The sequence below is a fragment of the Salvia splendens genome, chromosome 3 (genome assembly GCF_004379255.2).
Source record: "Salvia splendens isolate huo1 chromosome 3, SspV2, whole genome shotgun sequence".
Classification (NCBI taxonomy): Eukaryota; Viridiplantae; Streptophyta; class Magnoliopsida; order Lamiales; family Lamiaceae; genus Salvia; species Salvia splendens.
The window spans coordinates 42,692,389-42,718,219 of NC_056034.1; the positions used below are offsets into that span (position 1 = coordinate 42,692,389).

At 40.5% G+C, this 25,831-nt stretch overlaps 3 protein-coding genes across 3 annotated transcripts; 1 reads left to right on the forward strand and 2 right to left on the reverse strand.

The window, feature by feature from the left end:
* Positions 1-4,364: 4,364 nt before the first annotated feature.
* Positions 4,365-5,584, forward strand: LOC121796178. Its single transcript, XM_042194939.1, has one exon. It carries the CDS (start codon positions 4,462-4,464, stop codon positions 5,416-5,418), a length of 957 nt encoding a protein of 318 aa, XP_042050873.1. The 5' UTR covers positions 4,365-4,461; the 3' UTR covers positions 5,419-5,584.
* A 2,224-nt stretch (positions 5,585-7,808) lies between these two features.
* Positions 7,809-10,444, reverse strand: LOC121796177 (aluminum-activated malate transporter 12-like). The gene is made up of 6 exons (XM_042194937.1): positions 10,074-10,444; positions 9,859-9,999; positions 9,514-9,786; positions 9,303-9,418; positions 8,643-8,786; positions 7,809-8,563 (listed from the first exon to the last, which is right to left on the reverse strand). The coding sequence occupies exons 1-6, from the start codon at positions 10,372-10,374 to the stop codon at positions 7,946-7,948; spliced, it is 1,593 nt and encodes a 530-aa protein (XP_042050871.1). The 5' UTR covers positions 10,375-10,444; the 3' UTR covers positions 7,809-7,945.
* A 5,948-nt stretch (positions 10,445-16,392) lies between these two features.
* On the reverse strand, positions 16,393-18,954 carry LOC121797065. The gene is made up of 3 exons (XM_042195800.1): positions 18,028-18,954; positions 16,655-17,965; positions 16,393-16,473 (listed from the first exon to the last, which is right to left on the reverse strand). The coding sequence occupies exons 1-3, from the start codon at positions 18,952-18,954 to the stop codon at positions 16,393-16,395; spliced, it is 2,319 nt and encodes a 772-aa protein (XP_042051734.1).
* Positions 18,955-25,831: the final 6,877 nt, after the last annotated feature.

Sequence of the window (25,831 nt, forward strand, 5' to 3'; positions counted from 1 at the left end):
ATGGTGAAGAATGTGATAAATTTATCTTTTAGTTTTGATTTAGGTATAATTATGTAGCTTTATGATAGAATGGATTTTCTTTCCTAAATGTGTAGTTATTAAACTTAGAAACTTAATCTTCCCTAAATAGTCATAAAAAGGGTAAAAATGTAATGTATAAACTATTGTGAATGTAAAATACCTAAAATGTCCAATTTTGTACATACAATTTTTGTTAATTTATCACTACTCTTACATAAAATTAATGAATTCACTGCATAATTTATTATACTACTAAAAAAGTATTTGCTGCCTCTAAGATTTGAATTCAACCGAATTTATCAAGGAAACATATTTGGTATTTTTTAAAATGTATTAGATGTATGTTGCATATGTAATACTCCTCCATTTACTAAAAATAATAACTTTAAAAACAACATCAATTTTAATACAAAATTGGTAAAATAATAAAAAAGAGAAAAATAATGGATAAAGTAAGAGAGGTAGAAGAGAAAAGTTGTGAAATTAGTTATGCAAAATTGTGTAGGATTCATTTTTTTAAATGCAAAATTTTTATTTTAAAATAATAGACAAAAAAAATTAATTTTTAGGAAACAGAGCGAATAGTCCTTTATTTCACAATCAATTGTCTTATATCTACTCCTTTTAACCTCTTTATAAAAATTATTCTAGATTTTTCTCTTCTCCTCCTCTTTATTCATCTACTAATATTTCAATTACAAAGTTAGAATACGAACCCAATCAGCTACCTTTAAACCCGAATATAATCCGCATCTAACACGAACTTGTTAACGACATGATATAATATGGATTGACACGATACGATAACGACCCAAACCTAATATTATAAGATAAAATTCCATTTTACACAATTTAAACTTGATTTACACAAAATTAAATAATTAAAATAATGTATTGTATACTTTTATAAGGATTAAATAGTAAAAAAGTAAAATTATTTCTTAATGAGTCACTCTTATCCAACCCGCATCTTATCAGGTTCTAGACGGAGCAACTTGATAAGGATACAAACCAATAAGTCTTGACCTAAATCCATTAATTTCGTACGGATTCGTGCACATCATCACATCGTATAAAAAAATGTCAGCCCTACTCTCCGCCCATTTGTAGTAGAGACATTTCTTTCTTGCACGAAATTTTAAAAATTATGTTAAGTAACTTAGGTAGAGAGGAAAAAAATAGAATATTGGATAAAGTAGAAAGATAAAAGAAGAATAAAATAAAAAATTGAGATGTGTTATTCTTTGTTAAAAAAGAAATGACTCAACTATAACTTAAAAAGAAATGCGACTCAGATATAGAAAAATAGATGAGTAAATAATAGGACTAGTATTCATCAAAATTAGTCCCTCTTACATTCAGTCTATTGTCTAAATTATTTTTCATGAACTAAACATTGCAATTAAAATGTAAAAAAATTCCCTCCATTCTGTTACGTGAGATTTATTTTGACACCATATTTAAGAGCATCTCCAGTAGTCGGCGAGTGAGCGGCTCGCCGAACTATTGCAGCCGGCGAGCGCCAAATCGGCGAGAATTTCGGCGAGGGTACGCCGATTCCCGGGCGCTCGCCGATTTTCTCGCTGATCGGCTCGCCGCTATTGCAGCCTCCCGATCGGCGATGAACCGGCGAACGGTTTTTTTTTAAAATTTTTGAAATTTTCACAACATTTTGCACGACATTTTCATTCGCGATTTGCACGACATTTTCATTCGCACCACTTGTTTTAACGAGTACTCTCTCTATCGTAATTTCTGTACAAGATCAACAACGCGAAATGGATCTCAACAACGAGCCAACTTCAGGGTCGAGCGGGTCTCAAACTCCCGCGGTCCCCGTGGGAGGTGGATGGAATCATATGCCCGAGTACTACAACAACATGTACCCTTGGCAGTAGATGATGCCCGGGATGACATCTGGTGGTGGTATGCCGGGATGGCAGGGGATGCTGGGGGGCCAGGGGGGATCGATGATGCCGATGATGCCGGGGTGGGCACCCGGGATGCAGGGGACGCCGGTGTACCCGGGGATGCAGGGGACGCCGGGGATGGCGGGAGGTGCCGGGGGGGGGACAACGTCTATCGCCCAAGTCTTGATTTTGCTACTGCTGCTTCGCACACATCGACCCCAGCGGAGACGCAGTTCACTGGGTGTGATATTTTCTCCTTAGAGGAGTTGGAGAGAGATCTCGGGGATGCGGACACTCCCGTTCAAACGGGAGGAGTAGGGCGGGGTCGGGGCGCGGCCAAGAAGAAGAAGGGGAAGGGGTGGTCGGCGAGTCGTCGCAGTCGGCTGGTGACGACAGCCAGCCACGGAGGAAGTGGACGGACGCGGAGAACGTCGCGCTGTCCAAGGCGTGGGTGAGTGTTTGCGATGACCTCCTCGCCTCGAACAATCAGAGGATCCTCAACTTGTGGGCTAAAATAGCAGCAGCCTACAAGGCATTTTGCCTGGAGGGGAGGATATGCAGCTGGGAGGAGTGCCAGAAGGCGTGGGACCGAATCCGCGCTGGGGTCTCCCGATTTTCGGGCTTGTACACCAACGCCCTCCGAATGAAGTCCAGTGGCCAAACTGACGAGGAGTGCAGGAGGCTGGTAGAGAAAGAGTTCCCCGTGCCCGGGCTTTACAAGGACTTCACCTACTGGAACTGTTACGAGGTGCTAATGGATTCCGAGAAGTTTCGGGTAGGTGTCGATGCGGGCTGGCCGAAGAAGCAACGCATGAACTATTCAGGTGATTACGCCGGCGGTAGCAGCGGCGGTTCCCACGACCTCCCCGAAGATGCTCAGGAGACCCCGTCCCCTCCCGCGTTTACTCGCCGCACTCGCCCGGTTGGTCAAAGGCGGGCGCAACGCGAGCGCCAGAGGTCCCAGGAGGTCCAGTCGGCATCCCCCTGTTGGCAGCTCGACAGCCGACCTCGTCTTCTTGGCGCGTCAACAAGCGCAAGCTCAGATGATCAAGATCATAGATCAATGGAAGAATGCAACTGACCCCCCGAGGAGAAGAGTTTTTTTCACGCCGTGCTCGTGAGTATGCGAGAGGATTTGAATCCCGGCGCGGCACAGGTGGGGGGCTCTGACGCGGGCTCAGATGCCTTAGATTTGGGGGTCCCGGATAGCGGCGACGACGGCGAAGAGTGAGGCGGAGGGGGGGGGCTCGTGCGTGGATTAAAAGTTTTTTTTAAGTAATGTAATTTTTTTATTTGACTTTTTTTAATTTATGTACTTTTTAAATTTTTAATATTATTATTGAATTTTCCCCTATATGTGTCGTAAATTTAATTCCGTATTTTGTGATTGTTTAATTATTTGTTTTTAGTGCTGATGATGTGGTTGAGCTATGGCTGTGCTATTACTTGTCTAGTTGCTTGTCCAGTTGCTTGTCCAGCTGATGTGACAGGAGAAATTTAGTGCTGCTGATGTGGTAGAGGAGTTTGTGGCTGGACTATGGCTGAGTTATTGCTTGTCCACGAACTATTGTGGATGCTCTAAGAAAGTGTTATTTTATAAATTAAGTGGGGAGAGAATAAAATACTACTCCATTTATTCTATAATAATGGAATCATTTTTTTCTAGCACATATATTAAGAAAAAGGCGTGTAATGCATATTAAATAAAAAGAGTAGAGACATTTCTTTTTGACATAATGATTAAGAAAAATGTATGCAATGTACTATATTTAATAAAAGGATAAAGTAGGAGAAAGGAAAACGCAGAAGAATATAAAATAAGAGTGAGAAAATATGTTACTCATCCGTTCCTTCATAGTTGAGTCATTTTTGTATTTTAAGAAGTTCCCTCATAGTTGAGTCATTTCCACGTATAGTAACTTTTTTCTCTTTCTTACTTTATTCTCTCTTACATTATTCTCTTTACTTTTTTCACTTTTTACATTATTCTCTCTACTTTTTTCCCTCTTTTACTTTTTTATCTATTTATTTAATACACTCAACATCTATTTTTTAAATTCCGTGCCGAAAAGTTTCGCATCAACTATGAGGGAACGGAGGGAGTACTTTTTACTTAAAAAAGAAATGACTCTACTATTATGAAACGACCAAAATGGAAAAATGACTGTATTACTATGAAACGAAGAGAGTAATAAAGTAGAAGAAGGAAAAAGCTGAGAGAATAAAGTAAAAGAGAAGAAAAGTAAGAGTGAGAATATGTATAAATACTTTTTACTAGAAAAGTAGACTTTACTGTTATGGAATGACTAAATTGGAAAAATGACCACATTACTATGGAACGGTGGGAGTAGAAAAGAGAATAAAGAAAAGAAATAAAAGGAAATAAAGTAGGTGAAGAATAAAGTAAGATAGATACAATATCAAAACAGGCAAAAACGACACAGTTTTGAGCAAAAGCAGCAGCTGAAGCAGCAAGGTGTCGGAACTGTGAGAAAAGCAGCAGATTCCCATTGTTTTCTCAGATCTGAAAATGGAACACCACACCACCACCAGCCGCGCCGAAGCCGAGCGCCTCCTCGGCATCGCCGAGAAGCTCCTCCGCTCCAAGGACTTCTCCGGCTCTCGGGACTTCGCCATCCTCGCTCAGGAGACCGAGCCCCTCATCGACGGTTCCGATCAGATCCTCGCCGTCGCCGAGGTCCTCCTCGCCTCCGACTCCAAGCGCACCAACCAGCCCGACTGGTACTCCATCCTCCAAATCCCCCCCCGCACCTTCGACCTCGACCTCATCAAGAAGCAGTATCGCCGCCTCGCCCTCCTCCTCCACCCCGACAAGAACAAATTCCCCTTCTCCGACTCCGCCTTCCGCCTCGTCGCCGATTCCTGGGCTGTCCTTTCCGATCCCTCCAAAAAATCCGTCTACGACGCCGAATCCGCCTCCCGCTTCACCCGTGTCGACCTCGTCTCCGTCAAAAGGAACCAGAAAAAGCCCAATTCCGGCCAGAAATTGCCCGTCCGCCGCAGCGGCAGAAGCACCGGCGGCGGAGAGAACGAGGAAGTTTCAGAAGCGCCGAGATCCGCCACCAGGAATAATACCCCTAATAGTAATAATTGGGGGAATAGTAATAATATGTGGACTACTTGCCCCTACTGCTACAATCTCTACGAGTACCCTCGTAAATACGAGGACTGCTGCCTCCGCTGCGATAACGAGAAATGCAGGAGGGCTTTCACGGCGGCGGAGATTTTATCCATGCCGCCGACGGTGCCGGGGAAAGAGGCCTATTTCTGCTGCTGGGGGTTTTTTCCCATGGGGTTTGCGGCTGAGGGGGATGCCGCCGATTTTCCCAAATGGAATCCCCCAATGTTTGGGGCCACGACCCCAGCTGGAAATCCGACCCCTGTGACCGCGGTCCCTCCTGTGACGCCTGTTGGAGCGTCGTCAACGAAACAGAAGAAAAGGGGGAGGCCTAGGAAGAATGTGTAGGTTGTTGGATTGGATTGAGGTTTGTAGAATGAATTCAATGGGAAGAAGGGTTAGATTTGGTGATGTTTGTTGGATTAGGAGTAATTAATTTCTGTTGTGATGCTTTTCTTTTCCATGTAATATTGTTGGTTAGTGCAGAGTTGAAATGTATGTGGAAAATTTTCAATTCTCTGCCCCATCGAAAGCCTTGATTATGAGTAAACCTTCTCCGGTTTTCTTTTCTTCTTTTAATACAAAGCTTTGAACTTTCTAAAATAGCCAATGAACCCCAGCCAAAGACTTTGATGGACTGTTTTCACTGGAAGAAACTAAGTCTTGCTTTAGTTATACTTAATTCTCTCATCTCAAATAATGTACCAGTGAAAGCCATTTTCACAGTTTTCTTCAACTGTAGTGTTGTATTTCCTTATGTTATTTTATTGTAGAATTTAAAGCTTTTGAATTTTGAGACCTTACTTGAAAGGTGCATAACACCATGGGATCCTGTACTGGGTGCATATGTGCTGTGTCATAATCTCTAAATGTTGGAAAGGCAGGGCCAATGGTTCACTGTGGTGCTTGCATAGCTGCATTGCTGTGGGTCAGGGTGGATCGAAGAAGTTTGGATTGACCTAGAAGAGGCTGTGGTTTTTCAAAAAATGAATATGACATGAGAGATCTTGTGGATCTGCCGCAGGTATAAAAGCTGCTTTTTGTGCTCCAGTTGGTGGTGTGCTCTTGAAGAAATGTCATCTTGGTACTACTTTACCAGTTATTGTTACTTATCTAACATTATTCGTAATAATACTCATATGACCTGATTATGTAATTGCTTTCCTGCAAGTGGAGAGGTGCTCTGTTGTGGCAAACTTTCTTTACTACAGCTGTTGTTGCTGTAGTTCTTCCGGATCTGATTGATATCTGTTTGAGTTGTCAATGAGGCTTTTTAGGAAGCATACACCCTCTACTGAATACAATTCTCAAAATTTACATGTATAAGTCTTCGTATCTACTTTTATGAAATGGGTTGAGTTTCCTGACCAAACCAATTTGAAGCGTGTACTTATCGTTTGTGCCAGGAAAGGAGTTGCTTCAATAATCATGTTGGCTTGTTTGTTCTCTATCAATTTTTACTTCTTGTTTTCTATTTGGACTATCATGGCTTGCCTCCTGATACTCTGAATTTTCCCTCCCGTTACTCTGAATCTTTCCCTACTCATGTTGTCTTCTTGTCCATGTCCGTCTGTTCCCTCTGTATCTTCCCTACGTTTGTCCGTCTGGTGCTCCTGGTTACTATAATGATCTTTCTTGCCTCTTTGTTCAACACTAAATGATGCAATCGAAAACCTCTTCTGCAAAGGCACCAATTCTGAGTTTCTGCAGTCATCAATGCTGATCTTATTTTCTGCCTGCTTCTTTCGCAGCATTTTTAGTTATGGCATTGTGGCTCCAGCAGGCTTATTTGCGCTCGTGACCGATGCTGCTTATGGATGTTTTGTTGGGATGTCACTTGGTTCGAAGTTAAATCTAAACCATGGACTCTTTGCAGTGCTTGGTCTGTTTCTCTTAGGGATCAATGAGGTAGCTAGCATTGTGCACATCCTTGAACCACAGGTCATAATGGGTTACCTGTGATAGATGACCCCCATTCTACGAGTCACCAGTTGTATATGGTTTAATTCTCTGAGCGCATCTTCTCACATTGTTGAGACTTTAGATCAAAAGCTTTCTCAAGAACTCCGTCACCAGTTAGCCAAGATGCCATTGTGCTCTTTTCAGCTCATGATTTTGAAAAGTAGGGTTTGGGCCATGGTGATAGAACTGAAGATCTAGCATTATTCTGGGGTAAGCTTCTTCCTTGAGAACTTTGTTGATAATGAAAAATATATTGTTTCCTTATAACGCTCCTGTTAATGGAACTGGTGTCTCTATCTTAAGCAGAGACATCCCATTGTGGGTATTTTGACGAGGCACGACTTCAGGTCAGAACACGCGGTTCCCTCAACTAAGGATGCTCGTTTGAAGAACCTGAAACACCTAGTGAGTCGAAAGTGATTCTCCTAATCATGCACAACGGGTAAGAAAATTTTGTGCATTGCCGAAGTCTTTGATCTATTACGAGCACTCAACATGCTTTGGAGAAACGAACTAACCTGGCTTAAGAATCAAAATGGAGTAATCACTTTGTACATATTTTTAACTGCAACACCAGAAAGAAAATAGCTCAACTGTACATTTTCTCCCCTTATCATCTTCATCCCCTATAATGCTAGATCACATTTAGATTGTTTGAACTGTAACATATCAAAGCCATTTCTTTTTCTCTGTGTATCCTTTTTTTTAGTTAATTAGAATGTGCTTGTTGCCATTTCTTGGAAACTGTTGGATTGTCCATTTCTGAACAGGTAGGATAGTAAAAACAAGTCATGTTATAATAGGGAAGTATAGTAGTAACATAGAGAAAGCTAGAGTATCCCTTGGTTCTTGTGGGAAAATGATTATAACTGTGTTTGATAGAGAGAGAGAGAGAGGAGAGGAGAGAGGATGATCAATCTACTCCATGGGAAGGCAAATGGTTCTGTAATGATGCATCTTTGCCCTTTGTAGGTTTACGGCAGACTTTATCATCACCTGCACAGAACTCCCTGAAGTTACCAACCCTCCCCAGCTCTTCCACCTCATCGATCACCAGATCGAGCCTCGCCACTGTCTCGACCAGCAGAGAGGCAAAGGCGGCGAATGGCAGCGCCTCCGCAAACTCGAGGCTGGTGATGGCTATCTTGCTCAGCGTGGGGCGCAGCAACGACTTCCTGTCGGCAAACTCCTTGGCCTGCTCTCTGGCTGCCGCTGCTGCCCTCTTGGTCCTCCACTGGACCAGCGCGGACGAGTCTGTCTTCGCGCTGGGCAGCGAGGAGTTGTGCCTGGCGGCAGCCATGGCCAGCATTCTGTTGTTGGTGTTCGAGCTGGGCCCTAGGAAGAGTTTGGGCTGGGATTTGAGGGCGGCGTCGAGGTCGTGGAGAGCCTGATGGAGATGGTCGGAGAGGATCTCAGGCGAGCACTGGCGGCGCTGCCTTATGCTGTCAGCTAGTTCCATCAGTGCTTTGGCTACTTCTCCGGCCAGCTGAAGGCATGGATCTTTGAAAAGAGCACGAACCGATCTCGGAGTCTGATCAACCAAGCATCGCCACTATTATCACTTACTTAACGCGATAGATAGATAGATAGATGAATAGATAGATAGATACCTGAATTTCGGTACGAAGGCATCCATGAAGAGCTACAACGGTGTAGCCGAAATGGCGGAGAACGTCGCCGAGCTTCACATAGTGCTGCCATGGCACCCTCTCGCAGTTGCTTGAATGGCATGGCTCCCAACTTGCGTGCATTGCCTAACCAGATGTGTGTGTTTGAGAAGTTAAAATAGACAAAAGTTTGTGTACATTCAAAGACATTTTTACAATGTATTGCAAAGTTGTGCGCTTGAACTTTGAAGGCAGTTAACCATTGTATATGACTTAATACTTCGTTGTCCATAATAAATGTCTCATTTTGATTCTAAAGTTAGTAGAATGTGTGCAAAAAGTTAGTAGAATGTGTATCCTATTTTAATATTCTGTCTATCCACAAAAAAATAGTTTAATTTTTACTATTTTGTTACATTCACCAATACAATTATTTTTATTTATAGAAAATTTCTTACAATTTTTTCCTTTTCTTCGTTACTTTTACGAGTTCCACATTAAATCGTATGTTGTCAACAAATTGGAATGTAATAGTTTTATAATAAAATGTGAGTGAAATATGAAATAAAATATAAATAATATATCTGAAAATGATGATATGAAATGTTTAATGACGGACGAAAGAGTAATATGTATGTATAGATAGAGAGAAAGAGGATGTACCAAGGTCTCATCAGTGGATTTAGAGTCAAGAACAGCCTTGTAGCCTTTGTAAATAGGATCTTCTGGTGATTCTTTTTTCACTAATTCCTCATTGCTGAAATATTCAGCCACACAAGCTGCAATATATTTACACATAAACACAAGTTACAAATCTGAATCTGTAAGTCAATCCTCAAACTAAATCTTCTTGATTAACAAAGCAATTCATCACCTTCAATAGAAGTGGCCAATCCCTCAATCTTAGAAGCAGTAAAATTATGAAGATGTTGGCCTGACCAATTTGGGAAAACTATAAGGCTCATAAGAAGACAGATCCCACATCCTATGGCTATCATATAAAACCGATCTTGTGCTATCTTCACCACGTTGTGAATCCGGTAGCTCGACACCGTGATCAAGTTGAATGTCAAGAGGAATATCACCACACCATAATCATAGTTCTTCTTTATGTGTGGGAAAAACCTCATGTACGTCGCCCCCGTCCCTTCATACACATTTAAACAAATTAGGGTTCAATTAGGGTTTATAATTAGGGTTGAAGGTGATAGAAACATACCAACAAAAAAAACTGCAGCTCCAATAAAGATTGCACGAAACACTTGGCCTGATTCTTGAGCAACGAGGTCGATGATAAAGGCCAGTGATCCGGCCACCAATGTGCCGATGCCTCTATTCAACCCTTTGCACAATGTTGCACCTAAAATTTTTCTTCTTCATAAGCTTGTGTTTTGTGTGTGTATGTATGGAGAGAGAGGGTTTGAAATTAGATACCGGCAGTGAACTCAAGCACGACGACGACGGTCATGACGGCCCAGATGGCATTCTGGCCAATGCCTTTGAAGAAGGGCTCCAACAAGTAGAGCAAAGAAACAAGTGTGAGAGAAAACCCTACTTTTAGGGCATGAAAGACCCGGCACGGATCTTCTTGCCCGACCCGACACACAGACATCCATGTCGATTTTGCTAGTACGGTTGAACGCTTCTTTATCATGTCCATCTTGCCTGTCCAACCGTAATCATCGTCGTACTCGTCTTCCCTAGAAAACCTCATCACCATTCCAAAATGATACATTATGTGTATTACTAATCAATCTTGAGAGAAAAAAAATACTACTACTATGTATTTTTGTGTATGTGATGGAAAAAAGTGGAAGAACCTATGATTGGTAAGAGTTAGGGTATATTTATAGAAAAAACAAGTAGTGAGCTTTAGTGTGTATGTGGTTGAAGAAATTGGAGAAGTGAAATTCAGCATTATTTGAAAAGTGAAGGTATAGACATATGTGGCGACAAGGCTTCACATGTTTATGGTTGAACGAAATCACATGATCTTTGTTGAAGTAATTAAGTAGGGTTAGCTACAACAATATTTTTGGCAATTGTCAACTGGTTTTGGATGCTTATTCTTGTGTTGGATATTCCCTTTCTCACTTTTTGATCGTGAAGCCAACCAATATTTGCAACCAATTATAGACACCAAAGAAATGCCATGTCTATAGCAATGCTAGCTAACACACGAGTTTGTAAAAATAAAATTGAATTATGATTGATTGGGGAGCATTAATTATGTGCCGATTAATTAATATGTTGGTTGGTATGTAAGTGGTTTTTGTGTGTGCTATTGATCATTGTTAGTTAGTGATTCATACAATATCAATATTTATCATATGATATATGGTAGAATAGGATATTAGTTGCATAGATGTCCACAAATAATTCTATTAATTTGAGTTTATGTGAAGTACTTAATTAAGTACATGCGGTGTGATTTAATGTTTCTAAAAAGAAAAGATAATTGAAACTAATGAGTAGTAGTACATGTAAACCAATGAGAATTCAATTTGTATATATTTTTCAAACGCTGCGATGAAGTCTTTAAAAACTTTCTTCTCAAACTTGTCAACTGCTTCTTCTCTTCCATCTAAAATTCGCAATCTCCATCAAGGTAATTGGCACTTTAAATATATTATCTTTATTCTATAAATTCGTTTTAGATTTCAACAACAGTGTTATAAATTTGTCACAATAAGGTAGTTTATAAGTTTTAGTCTATGGTTTAGCCATTTAGCCATTCAAGATAATATTAATATGTTGAAATTAGAATAAATGCTCGTGTGTATCAAGAGAGGAAAAATTGAGAAATTATTGGGTTTTACAGAGAAGGAAATGTTAATGCATTCAATCATTAAATAGATAACTGAGGTTACGAAATACGGAAATAGTACTCCAATATTATTTGAATGGTAACAAAATATTAGTTATAGTTTAATTTGCGCTAAATATAGAGCTCAATGGTCGATTCCAGAAGCAAATAATATATTATTTCTTTATGGAATATCTTTCTTTCCAAATGACAGTTTGGAGATTTTTTCGCATTTTGTGAAGTGATCTTATCCACCTCATTTTTTGTTGGATAATGTAGTAAAAAAAGGCTTTGAAATATGAGAGGAGATTATTAAATGAATAATTGTTTCATTTTTTAAAAGAGTAAAGGCCAAAATTGGTCCTTAACATATGCCCATTTTATGATTTTTGTCATATACTTTATCTTTTGAATTTTTGCATCCTGAACATTTCAATTCGGATCACAATTGGTCCTACACTAACAATTTCGTCAATTTTTAAACGGTTTTAACCCGATTTTGATGGTTTTATCAGTCCCATTCGGGTTAAAACCATTTAAAAATTGGTCAAAATCGGGTTAAAACCGTTTAAAAATTGACGGAATTGTTAGTGTAGGATCAATTGTGATTCAAGTTGAAATGTTCAGGATGTAAAAATTCAAAAGATAAAGTATAGGACCAAAATCATAAAATAGGCACATGTTGAGGACCAGTTTTGGCCTTTATTCTTGTTAAAATCTCACTATATATCTAACGAACTGAACGTCATCTTAAATAAATATGAGAGGAGATTATTAAATGAATAATTGCTTGGTTACTAAGCCTTTTTTAAAATCTCACTATTATTTATCTAACGAACTGAACGTCATCTTAAATAAATACAAAAATTGCCATGAGACACTCGAACTCGAGCCCCCATTTTATCGAGACAAGGAGCCGCGACCCGTCTCACGTTGGTTCCAGAGTGACAAGGGAAGCCAAATCGCTTGGGCTGCGATGGCCTTACAAATACTATAAGTTTGCTACTTAATTACTTTTGTTTTTGATAAAAGTATTTATATTCTTTGATATCCAAAAATATTTCTTTACTATTTGGGTGTTTCAATCATACAAATCCCCGCTGGCCAAACCCAAAAACATCCACTAGTCCACTACCCATTATCATATCAATTATATGATGTAGACTCGCAATAGGGGATGTCCCATTTCTCATTTTATAAGTACTACGTAAATTCAAACAATTTTTTGTAAACACTTCAAGCTTACCAATCCTTGGTTTAGAAAATTGGCCTTTTAATTAGAGTTATAATAGGTTTAGAGTAAAATTATCATAATTTAATAGTAATATCTCTAATGTCTTTTACAACCTCAAAAATGAGCAAGAAAAATCATCTATATACACTGTAGCATTGTGTAACACCTCTCATTGAGTCGGATGGATGATCCTCGTGTTGGGATCGAAATATACAAGTCTACCATATTTAACTACTAGAAATTAACAAAATGATAGTAAGATTAACAATTAATACTACTACTACTTATTATGAATAAAATGAATAATACATTTAAATCACTGGTCTAATTATTGTCGGTGACATGCATAAGGTTTGAAAATAAGCTATTAAACTATGCAGTTTTAATTTTTTTTTCAATTATCTCATCAGAGTTAAAAATAACATATTTTGTTGATGCTCAAAACAATATTAGTATTTCATTACGGTAAGTGTTTTTTATATTAAATTAAACATGTCTTGAACATCATAAAAGACTGCGTTTTGTAGACAGACAAAACAATTGAGGAAAAAAAAACAAAAAAATTGTGATTATGTTTTCAAACTTTGCGAGACTAACTCAATTTTTTGACTAAATTTATAATGTAAAAGACTATTATCTCAAAAAAAAAAAGAATTAAAATTAAATATCAACCCCTTTGGTTACTAACCGCAGTGAAAAAAATTGAATGATTAACAAACTTATAAATGCAGCATTGCTGCGTGTGAGAAAGAGAGAAAGACTTTGGAGAGTTTGAATGTATATTCTTTTATTGATTGAATTGAGAAATACAAATATGAGCACCACCTTATATACTATTACGTTGGTGGTGTAGGTACAACGAGAATACAATATAAAAGCTCTATCTAACTAACTATTGACAGCTCAATGACAGCTGTATAAACGACTCATCTTCAAGTGTTGAATTGAGCTAAGTCGAGCTACTCTAATAGTCCCCCTCAAGATGGACTGTTGACTCAACTTATTTTAACACAAGAAAATCCCGCAAGTGTACGGGGCTAGTGTAGCACAAAGTAAGCAAGAGTATCGTATCCCACAGAGACAAATTGTATAAACTCAAGTACCACAGACAGATTTTAACTACTATCTAGACAATTCAAAGGTTTGGTTTGATTCTTGGAAAAACAATTAAACATAAACAAGTTAAAGTACGCAACAAAAGATAGGTTCAAATAAGTGAATGAAGTAGAGTTTTGGATCCAACTACAACGAACCCAATGTGAACAATTCAACAACTTCGATTACCCAATTGAAGTCTCTAGGATTACTAGGAAAGCCGCTAGTCTAGGCTAAGCCCTCTCTCGAGTGCACTCAACCCGTTGATTAACCATTAATATTGAAGTCTCCTTCTAATATTTCACAATTAACTCCTGAAAACAAAAGGCTCAAGCCCTCACTCTAGAATTCCTTCTCTCGAATGCAAATTATCTAGGTGTTGTTCATTCTTTTATCAATCCTAATTAGGTATCTCTCGATTACTCAAAACTAGGTCAACAAACCCAATTGGTAGCTAAGCAATTGAATTGAAAAAGCTCAAGAATAAACAAAGGAATCACAAGAGCATAGGTAATAAAAAATCCTTGAATTAATCAAAAGCGTTCATTGTAGTCATCACCAAAACTCTACAAGAGATTTAGCTATTCATATTCAACTCAAAAACATAAGAATAAACCATAGTCATTGAATAAAACATGAAAACCAATGAAAATACTCCCAAGGGTGGATTGAACGGAAATTCGTCTTCGTCTTCAATCTTGTTGAGGATTGGGACGCCTTTCCTCCCAATTTCACTCTCCAAACCTTCAAAAGCTGCTATGGGGCGTGTATCGTCTCTTGAGGTCGAAAACCTAGGTCTCCTTTTATACCCGGGGTGGAAATATTCAATCTCGCAGAACACATCGCCCGGCCGGGCGATTTTAAGTCGCCAAAACGCCCGGTCGGGCGAACTTTCTGGAGTTCACGACCAAAACGCCCGGTTGGGCGTTTTCCCCTTAAAAATCGCCCGGTCGGGCGTTTTCTCTGGAATCCTCCAAAAGCATGGTCTTCGTCTTCGAAAGGGCTTCGCGTGAGTATCTTGCACGCCCCCATCGGAGTCCGGATGAGAGAGTTATGGCTATTATACGAAAGTCGCGCATTGAAGCGCGCCCGGTCAGACGATTCTTCCTTCAAGCTCGTTTTCAAGTCATTTTCACCTGTTTTAGCTCCAAACACTTGACAAACTCGTCAAACACTTATGTAGTGGATAATGGATATAAACTCAAGTAGTATGCTACAAAAACACTGAAATGTTCACGTTAAACATCCAAAATACTTGCTAAACCACGAGTTTATCAACTCCCCCAAACTTAAACACTTATTTGTCCTCAAATAAGAAGTAGAAAACATAGAATGCGAACTCGTGTAAGTATGTTGGATTGTCATCATTGCCTCAGTAAAAGAAAACAGAATCATCATGTATCAATAACTCCGCACACAAGTACACCAAAATGAGCATTGCTTCAAGTTACTAGCACGTATTCCACTTTGTCAATTTGCCCTCACAGGAAGCATATAGTGTGATTTTTTTTTCTTTTTCTCACTCTCAAAGTGTATAGGTATAGTATGAACCACTCAAATCAATCAAAAATGTATAGCTTGCCATAAGCTTGCTCGAAGTCTAGACTCTCCTCTACTATGTTGTGACTACAGATTTAGGATCCGAAAGGTCTTTTCCAAGGTTGTAATGTAGGGCTCTTTGGTTAGGTGAGGAAAATTTGGCCAAAGTGACTATAATCCCGAAACGAAACTACGATTACTTCACCCTTGTGCACTGCAATCCTTAGCTAGTCCTAGGCTTTGCCTAGACTCTTCTCAACTCCCAATTCCCCATTTTTTTCGAACAACTCTTATTCATTTTCAAAAACTAACACACTTTCTTTTCTTTTTCTTTTTTTTTTCTTTCTTTGTCATTCCCATTTTTTTTTCTTTTGTTTCTTTCATGCTTTGCATGTCATTCTCTCATTCCTTTTTCCTACAAAACCCTCATCTCTTTTTTCACTTGACACTAAGGGAACCCAACCCAAATTATTAGCTATCAAAGAAAAGGCTTTTAGGCTCAAAATTGGCTAACAAGGGGTTATAATTTGCAATTAGGATTAAAGTTAAGATAAGGGTAGAAGGGATGGCCTAACATCCTCTCTTATTTCTATAGTCACTATGTAGATTCAAGAAGACCGCGAGCAAGTTCTAGAAACATATAACATAGTTGATGAAAAATCACACATTTTTGGAAACAAATATAGGCTCAATCCTCACAAGATATTTTTCGGCAAATGACAAAGCAACGAGCAATTCACTCTAGACAAATTACAAGAAGGAGATACAAGTTACTTAGCTAAATCAACAAGTTTTCACAAACATTTTACGTCAGTTCTCATCATAGGCAACTCATCCAACAAACCTACTTAATTCATCTCCAAATGTCTCCAACTTCCCATTCAATTTCACCCAAGGGAGCATATAAAAAGAAACAACACAAACTAACAAAGCACACACAAGGAAAACTTCACTAATCATCAAATCAATTACGGTACCATCAAATAAAGAGAGAGAGAGGCAAAAGAAGGAATCCACTAGACACCCCCCCAAACTTATTCCAAGCAAAGCTGGGATAAGTTTGAAAGATAGTGGATCTCTCATGTACCTTCACTGCCGAGGAAGAGGCGCCACTGGTCACGGGCATTGATGTCGTTTTTCACCCATTGATGCCTATTTCCCTGTTCCACTCAAAACACAAAGAAAACACAAAAACACACCAAAACGGGAACAAAACAAAAACACACCAAAACACACAAAAATAAAAAAAATACCTACTAGGGGTTGCCTCCCCCATAGCGCAACTGTTTAACGTCGTTTGCCCGACAGTCTTCAAGCTTTCACTTAATGATCCAATCTCACTCGGATAATGTCATCGGGGCCCTTCTTCGCTTTAGCGGCCAAGTAGAGCTTGTGTAGACGCTTCTTCCACCAAGTGGGCTTCACATCGGCCCCAACAACACCTTCTTTAGGTATTCCAATTTCCACTTTGGCAACCTTCATCTTTTTACCCCCCAATCCATGTTCATCTTCAAACATCCATTCAGGCATAAATATTTCCTCCAAAGGATTCTCAACCTCATCATCCCTAGCCCTCACATGTGCCGCTCGTATCATCTTGCACTTTTCAACTTTTAAGGGCACCTCTTCCACTCTCTTGGACTCTTCCACTTCATGACGTTTCATCTTGTCCAACAAGGAGAGAATGACCGTCTTGTTTCCATGCCTAAGGGTGAGTTCTCCCTTAGTGACGTCAATTAGAGCTTTTCCAGTTGCTAGGAATGGTCTTCCAAGGATGAGAGGGACATTTGGATCCTCCTTCATGTCCAAAACAACAAAATCCACGGGGAAGATAAAATCATTCACCCTTACTAATACATTCTCAAGGAGTCCATTCGGGTATTTGACGGATTTATCCGCCATTTGAAGGGTAAATGTAGTTGGCTTCAAGACACCAAACTTCAACTTCCGGAAGAAGCTTAAAGGCATGAGATTTATGCTTGCCCCCAAGTCACACAAGGCCTTAGTTTGCCTATCATTCCCGATCACACAAGAAATGTTGAAGCTCCCCGGATCTTTCATCTTTGCCGGCATCTTTTGTTGGATGATTGCACTACAATTCTCGGTCAAATTCACGGTTTCATAATCAACCAACCTCTTTTTCTTGGACACAATTTCTTTCAAAAACTTGAGGTAGCCGGGCATTTGTTGGAGAGCCTCAATAAGAGGAATATTGAGATGCACTCTCTTGAAGATCTCAAGGAACTTAACAAGCTTCTCGTCCAACTTCTTCTTTTGCACCACTTGAGGAAAAGGAATTTTAACCTCTTTTGGTGTGGGGGAAGCAATTGCCTCGGGTTGAACCTCGGATTGCATATGAGGCGATTTCATCTCCATCTCTTCTTCTTCTTTCTTGTCGGGTACTCCCTTAGCTTCCACTTCGGGCATAGGAGAACTCTCATAGCTTGTCCCACTCCTTAAGTAGATTGCCTTGCAATCTTTGGGGTTCACATTTGACTGTCCTGGGAACTGCTCTGGCTTATGCTGACTGCTCACAGCTTGAGCAATCTGACTCATCAGCATCTCTAGGCCCTTCATATGTACTGTCATGCTATGGACATCATTCTCAACCTTCTCCAACCTTTGGTTGGTATGCTCCATGTTCTTGTGTGACTGTAACATGAATGCACTCAGTATATCTTCTGTACTTTTCTTCTGCGGCTCAGTGAGCATACCTTGGGAAACTGTGAACCCCGATGGTGGCTGCAGGGAATTGTTGGGGTTCCCATACGACAGATTAGGATGCGCCTTGTTCCCAAACTGATTGTAACCTCCACCCCTTGATTAGGGCGGGAGTTGTTATAGTAGCTATTGCCCCCTTGGTGTATATAGCTTACATCCTCTACACTCTCTTGCTGCTCATGCACAACCGGTCTCATCCCCATGAGATCTAACTTCTTGTGGAGGAGCTCCATCTGTTTGTACATACTGTCCATTTGGCTACTCTCTGTGGCAGAAGCTACCCTGTGCACTCTACTCCACTCGTTGTTCCAGCCTTCATCATTAGATGTCACTTTCTCAATCACCTCCATGGCCTCTGCTTCTCCCTTCTTTAGCAGTGATCCCCCTGCACTCAAATTTAGTTCCCGCTTTGCTTCAGGCAGGCACCCCCTATAGAATGCTAGGACTTGATGCGTCGGATTCAACCCATGGTTGGGGCACCTCTTCATTAATCCTTTAAATCTTTCCCAAGCTCCTCGAATACTCTCTTGGGGAGTCATCTCAAAAGAAATAATTTCAGATTGCCTCTTCAACGCCTCACTTGGTGGGTAGTATTTTTCTAAGAACTTCTCGACCATAGCCTCCCACGTGTGAATGGAGTTAGGCTCCATACTGTCCAGCCAGTCTTTGGCATCATCCTCCAGAGAGAAAGGAAACACCCTTAGTCTGATCTGCTCATCTGTGACCCCATTTATCTTCGTCGTGTTGCAGATCTGGATGAATTTGGTGAGATGCTTGTTAGGATCCTCTGTGGGTCGGCCTCTGAAAGCATTGTTCTCAGCCATCTGAAGTAGTCCTCTTCTGAGCTCAAACGTGTTGGCATTAATATTGTTGCCAACGGTTGGGTTTGCCACCCCATGATAGGCATACATGTCTACCATATTTAACTACTAGAAATTAACAAAATGATAGTAAGATTAACAATTAATACTACTTATTATGAATAAAATGAGTAATAGACATTTAAATCACTGGTCTAATTATTGTCGGTGACATGCATAAGGTTTGAAAATAAGCTATTAAACTATGCAGTTTTAATTTTTTTTTCAATTATCTCATCAGAGTTTAAAATAACATATTTTGTTGATGCTCAAAACAATATTAGTATTTCATTAAGGTAAGTGTTTTTTATATTAAATTAAACATGTCTTGAACATCATAAAAGACTGCGTTTTGTAGACAGACAAAACAATTGAGGAAAAAAAAACAAAAAAATTGTGATTATGTTTTCAAACTTTGCGAGACTAACTCAATTTTTTGACTAAATTTATAATGTAAAAGACTATTATCTCAAAAAAAAAAGAATTAAAATTAAATATCAACCCCTTTGGTTACTAACCGCAGTGAAAAAAATTGAATGATTAACAAACTTATAAATGCAGCATTGCTGCGTGTGAGAAAGAGAGAAAGACTTTGGAGAGTTTGAATGTATATTCTTTTATTGATTGAATTGAGAAATACAAATATGAGCACCACCTTATATACTATTACGTTGGTGGTGTAGGTACAACGAGAATACAATATAAAAGCTCTATCTAACTAACTATTGACAGCTCAATGACAGCTGTATAAACGACTCATCTTCAAGTGTTGAATTGAGCTAAGTCGAGCTACTCTAATAGTCCCCCTCAAGATGGACTGTTGACTCAACTTATTTTAACACAAGAAAATCCCGCAAGTGTACGGGGCTAGTGTAGCACAAAGTAAGCAAGAGTATCGTATCCCACAGAGACAAATTGTATAAACTCAAGTACCACAGACCGATTTTAACTACTATCTAGACAATTCAAAGGTTTGGTTTGATTCTTGGAAAAACAATTAAACATAAACAAGTTAAAGTACGCAACAAAAGATAGGTTCAAATAAGTGAATGAAGTAGAGTTTTGGATCCAACTACAACGAACCCAATGTGAACAATTCAACAACTTCGATTACCCAATTGAAGTCTCTAGGATTACTAGGAAAGCCGCTAGTCTAGGCTAAGCCCTCTCTCGAGTGCACTCAACCCGTTGATTAACCATTAATATTGAAGTCTCCTTCTAATATTTCACAATTAACTCCTGAAAACAAAAGGCTCAAGCCCTCACTCTAGAATTCCTTCTCTCGAATGCAAATTATCTAGGTGTTGTTCATTCTTTTATCAATCCTAATTAGGTATCTCTCGATTACTCAAAACTAGGTCAACAAACCCAATTGGTAGCTAAGCAATTGAATTGAAAAAGCTCAAGAATAAACAAAGGAATCACAAGAGCATAGGTAATAAAAAATCCTTGAATTAATCAAAAGCGTTCATTGTAGTCATCACCAAAACTCTACAAGAGATTTAGCTATTCATATTCAACTCAAAAACATAAGTGTTGGGATTCGCACACACAAGGCTATCACACACTCAATAAGATCACACACACACTCACTGTTGTATGAGATCACACAATGCAGAAAACACACACACTCACACTTTGAGTATTGAAGATGATAATCTTGGAGAGAAAACTGGAAAACTCTTTATTGATTAAACTCTACTCTAAACTACATACACGGTGAGCTATTTAAAGCTCTACAATCAAGTAGCAACTGCTACTAACTAACTTCAAGAAGAATCAAGAAAGCAAGAAGAATAACCGCTACATCTCAGCTAACTAACTGCTGCTCCAACGGCTAGTTCGGCTAGGTTGCTTCTTCCTTTTCGGTTCAAGACCGAACTCCTTCCTCGGCTCAAGACCGAACTCCTCCTCGGCTTACAACCGAACTCTTCCTTCTCGGCTCATTCCAGCTCAACGCCGAGCTTCCTTACCGAGCTTCCTTACCGAGCTTCCTTACCGCGCTCCCTTCTAGCTGAGCTTACCGACTTCTGCCTTCTTCTTCTCGGCTAGTTCCAGGCTAGTTCCGGCTCGGTAAGCCGAGCTTACCGAACTCCTTTCTAGCCGAGCTTCTTCCAACTGAAATGAGCACTCCATTATTACAATTCTCCACCTGAGGGCTCATCTCAGTTCTTGCACAAACATTGATCAATTTCTTGCAATGATCAAACTTGTCTCTACCTAGAGACTTTGTTAGCATGTCAGCCGGATTGTGCAAGGTGTTAATCTTAATTACCTTCACTCTCCCCTTTTCAATCTCATTCAGCTTGGATTTGTCCACCAAAACCCATGTTTTGTTCTTGAGTAAAGACTCTATTTCCTCATTCATGGCTTCAATCCATCTTTCTCTATCTTTGCTCTGCATAGCTTCTTTATATGTGAGTGGATCTGCACCATCAATACTTTCAGCTGCACACAGAGCATAATACACAACATCAGAGAACTTTGTTGGTGGCCTTGTTTCTCTTCTAACTCTGTCCCTTGCAAGCTGATAGTCTCTGATAGAGTCTGATATAGACTCACCAGCCTGGTTGCCCTGAGTTGGAGCCTCTTCTTTATCTGAATCAGACTCACTCCCTGAGTCAATAACTCCACCTGCTCCTAGGCCAACCCCCACAGGCTCCACCTTGAAGAAATCACCCTCATCTTCACTGGAGTCCAGCTTATCTTTCAGGTATGGCATCTGATCCTCCAAGAACACCACATCCCTACTCACCAAGACCTTCTGCTTACCGGGCTCAATACACCAGAGCCTATACCCCTTAACACCCCTCTGATATCCCAGCAAGATACATTTCAGAGCCCTAGCTTCAAGCTTACTTTGCCTAGCATGAGCATAGGCCACACACCCAAACACCTTGTACTTTGAGTAGTCACTATGAGCTCCATACCACATGTAATCAGGAGTTTCAGATTTCAGGGCAGTAGATGGGCATTTATTGATGAGATAGGCTGCTGTATACACAGCCTCACCCCAGAATCTGCTGCTCAAACCAGACCCAAGAAGTAGGCACCTCACCCTCTCTAGGATTGTCCTATTCATCCTCTCCACAACACCATTTTGCTGAGGATTACCAGGAACAGTCCGGTGCCTCTTCATACCCTTCTCTTTACAAAACAGATCAAACTCAGCAGACAAGAACTCTAGGCCATTGTCTGTCCTTAAGCATTTAACACTTCTACCCTTCTCTAGCTCAACCTCCTTACACCATATCTTGAACTTTGTGAGTGTTTCAGATTTTTCTTTAAGAATATATACCCACAACTTCCTTGTATAGTCATCAATGATAGCTAGATAATACTTTCCTCCACCAATTGAACACACCGGTGAAGGCCCCCAAAGATCACTATGTATGTAGTCTAAAGGGGCTGTAGAAGAGTGAATACCTGTAGGATAGGGTGCCTTCTTAGCCTTTCCAAGTATACACTGCTCACAGGGGTCCATCTTGTTGAAATCTCCAGAGATCAGACCCTTCTTGATGAGTTCTTTCAAGCTTCCTTCAGCTGGGTGGCCCAATCTCTTGTGCCATAGCATTATGGAATCATCTGACACTGCATTGCTTTCTCCATCAACAGCCTTAGCCTTCAGATAATAGAGAATATGCTCTCTGTCAGCCTCCATCATCACTGCATCTCCAGATTTCACAAACAATTTTCCTTGACTCATCAATATGGTGAACCCTTTCTGCTCCAGCATTCCCAATGAGATGAGGTTCCTCTTTACTTCTGGAATATACCTCACCCCGGTTAGGATCTTTATAGAGCCATCTTGTAGGCTTAGCTTTATCTTCCCTATTCCTCTGATCTGACAAATATGATTGTTTCCAAGAACAACCGTACCCGATGCTTCTTGAAGATCATGAAACCAGCTTCTATTGGGGCACATATGGAAGCTGCACCCCGAGTCCATTATCCACCTATGACTGACCCCACTATCACTGATATTCATGAGTTGAGCCGGGGGATCAGCACTCTCCACACAATCAGATTGATTGTGTCCCTCAGAGGCCATCTTTCTCTTCCATGCATGACAATCTTTCTTCAAATGTCCAGGTTTCTTGCACCAATAGCAAGCTCTGGTTTCCTTCTGAGCATCAGAACTTGAGGTTTTAGGGCCCTCAAACTTCTTCTTGAAGTTCTGCTTCTTGAACTTCTTCACATTCAAGGCCTCTGCAGCTTGAACATTGGAGCTTGCAGAGCCTCTGTTGGCTGTCTTCATGAGTTCTTTGGCCATCAAGGCTGAATAGACTTCTGCATAGGTGATAGGTTTATCTCTTCCATAGATAATTGCATCACTTAGCTGGTCATACGAGCTAGGCAAGGCATTCAATGTGAGAATGGCCTTGTCCTCATCTGAGATCTTGACATCAACAGATCCCAGGTCATCAATGATCTTGTTGAACTCCTCTAGCTGCTCAATGATGGACCTATCTCCAGAAAAACTATAGGCATACAGCCTCTTCTTGAGATACAGCCGGTTAGCCAAGGATTTGGCCAAGTAAACTTCATCTAACTTGTCCAAGATCTCCACCGCAGTCTTGGCTTCTTGAACTTCCCTCAAGACCTTATCTCCAAGGCACAGAATCACTGCAGAATGTGCCTTGAGCTGCATCTCCTCCATCTTTGCCTGAGCTTTTTCATCAAGCACTGGAGCCTTTCCTTTCTCCTCTGGTTTTGCAAGAACTGCCGCCAAGCCTTGTTGAATTAAAACCGCCTTCATCTTCATCTTCCACAGGCCATAATCATTCTTGCCTGTGAACTTTTCTGCATCAAGCCTTGCTGCCATCTCTGAAACCGTTTGATCCTCTGCAAATCAGCTTCAATATCCCTTCCCACAGACGGCGCCACTTGTTGGGATTCGCACACACAAGGCTATCACACACTCAATAAGATCACACACACACTCACTGTTGTATGAGATCACACAATGCAGAAAACACACACACTCACACTTTGAGTATTGAAGATGATAATCTTGGAGAGAAAACTGGAAAACTCTTTATTGATTAAACTCTACTCTAAACTACATACACGGTGAGCTATTTAAAGCTCTACAATCAAGTAGCAACTGCTACTAACTAACTTCAAGAAGAATCAAGAAAGCAAGAAGAATAACCGCTACATCTCAGCTAACTAACTGCTGCTCCAACGGCTAGTTCGGCTAGGTTGCTTCTTCCTTTTCGGTTCAAGACCGAACTCCTTCCTCGGCTCAAGACCGAACTCCTTCTCGACTTACAACCGAACTCTTCCTTCTCGGCTCATTCCAGCTCAACGCCGAGCTTCCTTACCGCGCTCCCTTCTAGCTGAGCTTACCGACTTCTGCCTTCTTCTTCTCGGCTAGTTCCAGGCTAGTTCCGGCTCGGTAAGCCGAGCTTACCGAACTCCTTTCTAGCCGAGCTTCTTCCAACTGAAATGAGCACTCCATTATTACAATAAGAATAAACCATAGTCATTGAATAAAACATGAAAACCAATGAAAATACTCCCAAGGGTGGATTGAACGAAAATTCGTCTTCGTCTTCAATCTTGTTGAGGATTGGGACGCCTTTCCTCCCAATTTCACTCTCCAAACCTTCAAAAGCTGCTATGGGGCGTGTATCGTCTCTTGAGGTCGAAAACCTAGGTCTCCTTTTATACCCGGGGCGGAAATATTCAATCTCGCAGAACACATCGCCCGGCCGGGCGATTTTAAGTCGCCAAAACGCCCGGTCGGGCGAACTTTCTGGAGTTCGCGACCAAAACGCCCGGTCGGGCGTTTTCCCCTTAAAAATCGCCCGGTCGGGCGTTTTCTCTGGAATCCTCCAAAAGCATTGTCTTCGTCTTCGAAAGGGCTTCGCGTGAGTATCTTGCACGCCCCCATCGGAGTCCGGATGAGAGAGTTATGGCTATTATACGAAAGTCGCGCATTGAAGCGCGCCCGGTCAGACGATTCTTCCTTCAAGCTCGTTTTCAAGTCATTTTCACCTGTTTTAGCTCCAAACACTTGACAAACTCGTCAAACACTTATGTAGTGGATAATGGATATAAACTCAAGTAGTATGCTACAAAAACACTGAAATGTTCACGTTAAACATCCAAAATACTTGCTAAACCACGAGTTTATCAACTGTAAACAGATTTGAAGTCCATCTTGAACAACGGATTATGAAAGGGTCCTGTCGCCAAGGGCTTTGTAAATATGTCTGCTAGCTGAAGATCATTTCGAACATGTAGTGGTTTGATCACCCCTTAAACAAGTTTTTCCCTGACAGTATGACAGTCGATCTCAATATGTTTGGTGCGTTCGTGGAAAACTGAATTTTAACTAATGTAGACAGCAGCCTGATTATCACAATAAAGGGGTACCGGCTGTTTCACTTTTATGCCAAAGTCTTTGAGCAAAGCAACTATCCATACCACCTCACAACAAGCAAGAGCCATAGCTCTATACTTGGCCTCTGCTGAGGATCTGGACACCGTGTGTTGTTTCTTGGATTGCCAAGATATAAGGGAAGTCCCCAAAAATAAGCAAAAACCAAAAAATATGCTTCTCCTAGTGTCAAGGCAAGCAACCCAGTCTGCATCGGAGAAAATGCTCAAGAATAGATCAGCTTTGGCCGAATAATATAATCCATGGCCAATAGTTCCCTTCAAGTACCGTAGGACTCTTTCACCAGCAAGCATGTGTCCTGTATGAGGCTTTGATAAAAATTGACTAAGCTTGTTAACCGTAAAAGTGATATCAGGACGAGTTATACACAGATACACAAGTCGACCTATCAATCTTCTGTAGGCAGTTGGTTCAGTAAGGGTCACATTCCTCTTGTTGCAGCTGTTTGCTTGAATCCATGGGTGTAGTAGAGGGTTTACAGCCAAGTAGGCCAGCATCTGAGACAAGATCTAGAGCATACTTGTGCTG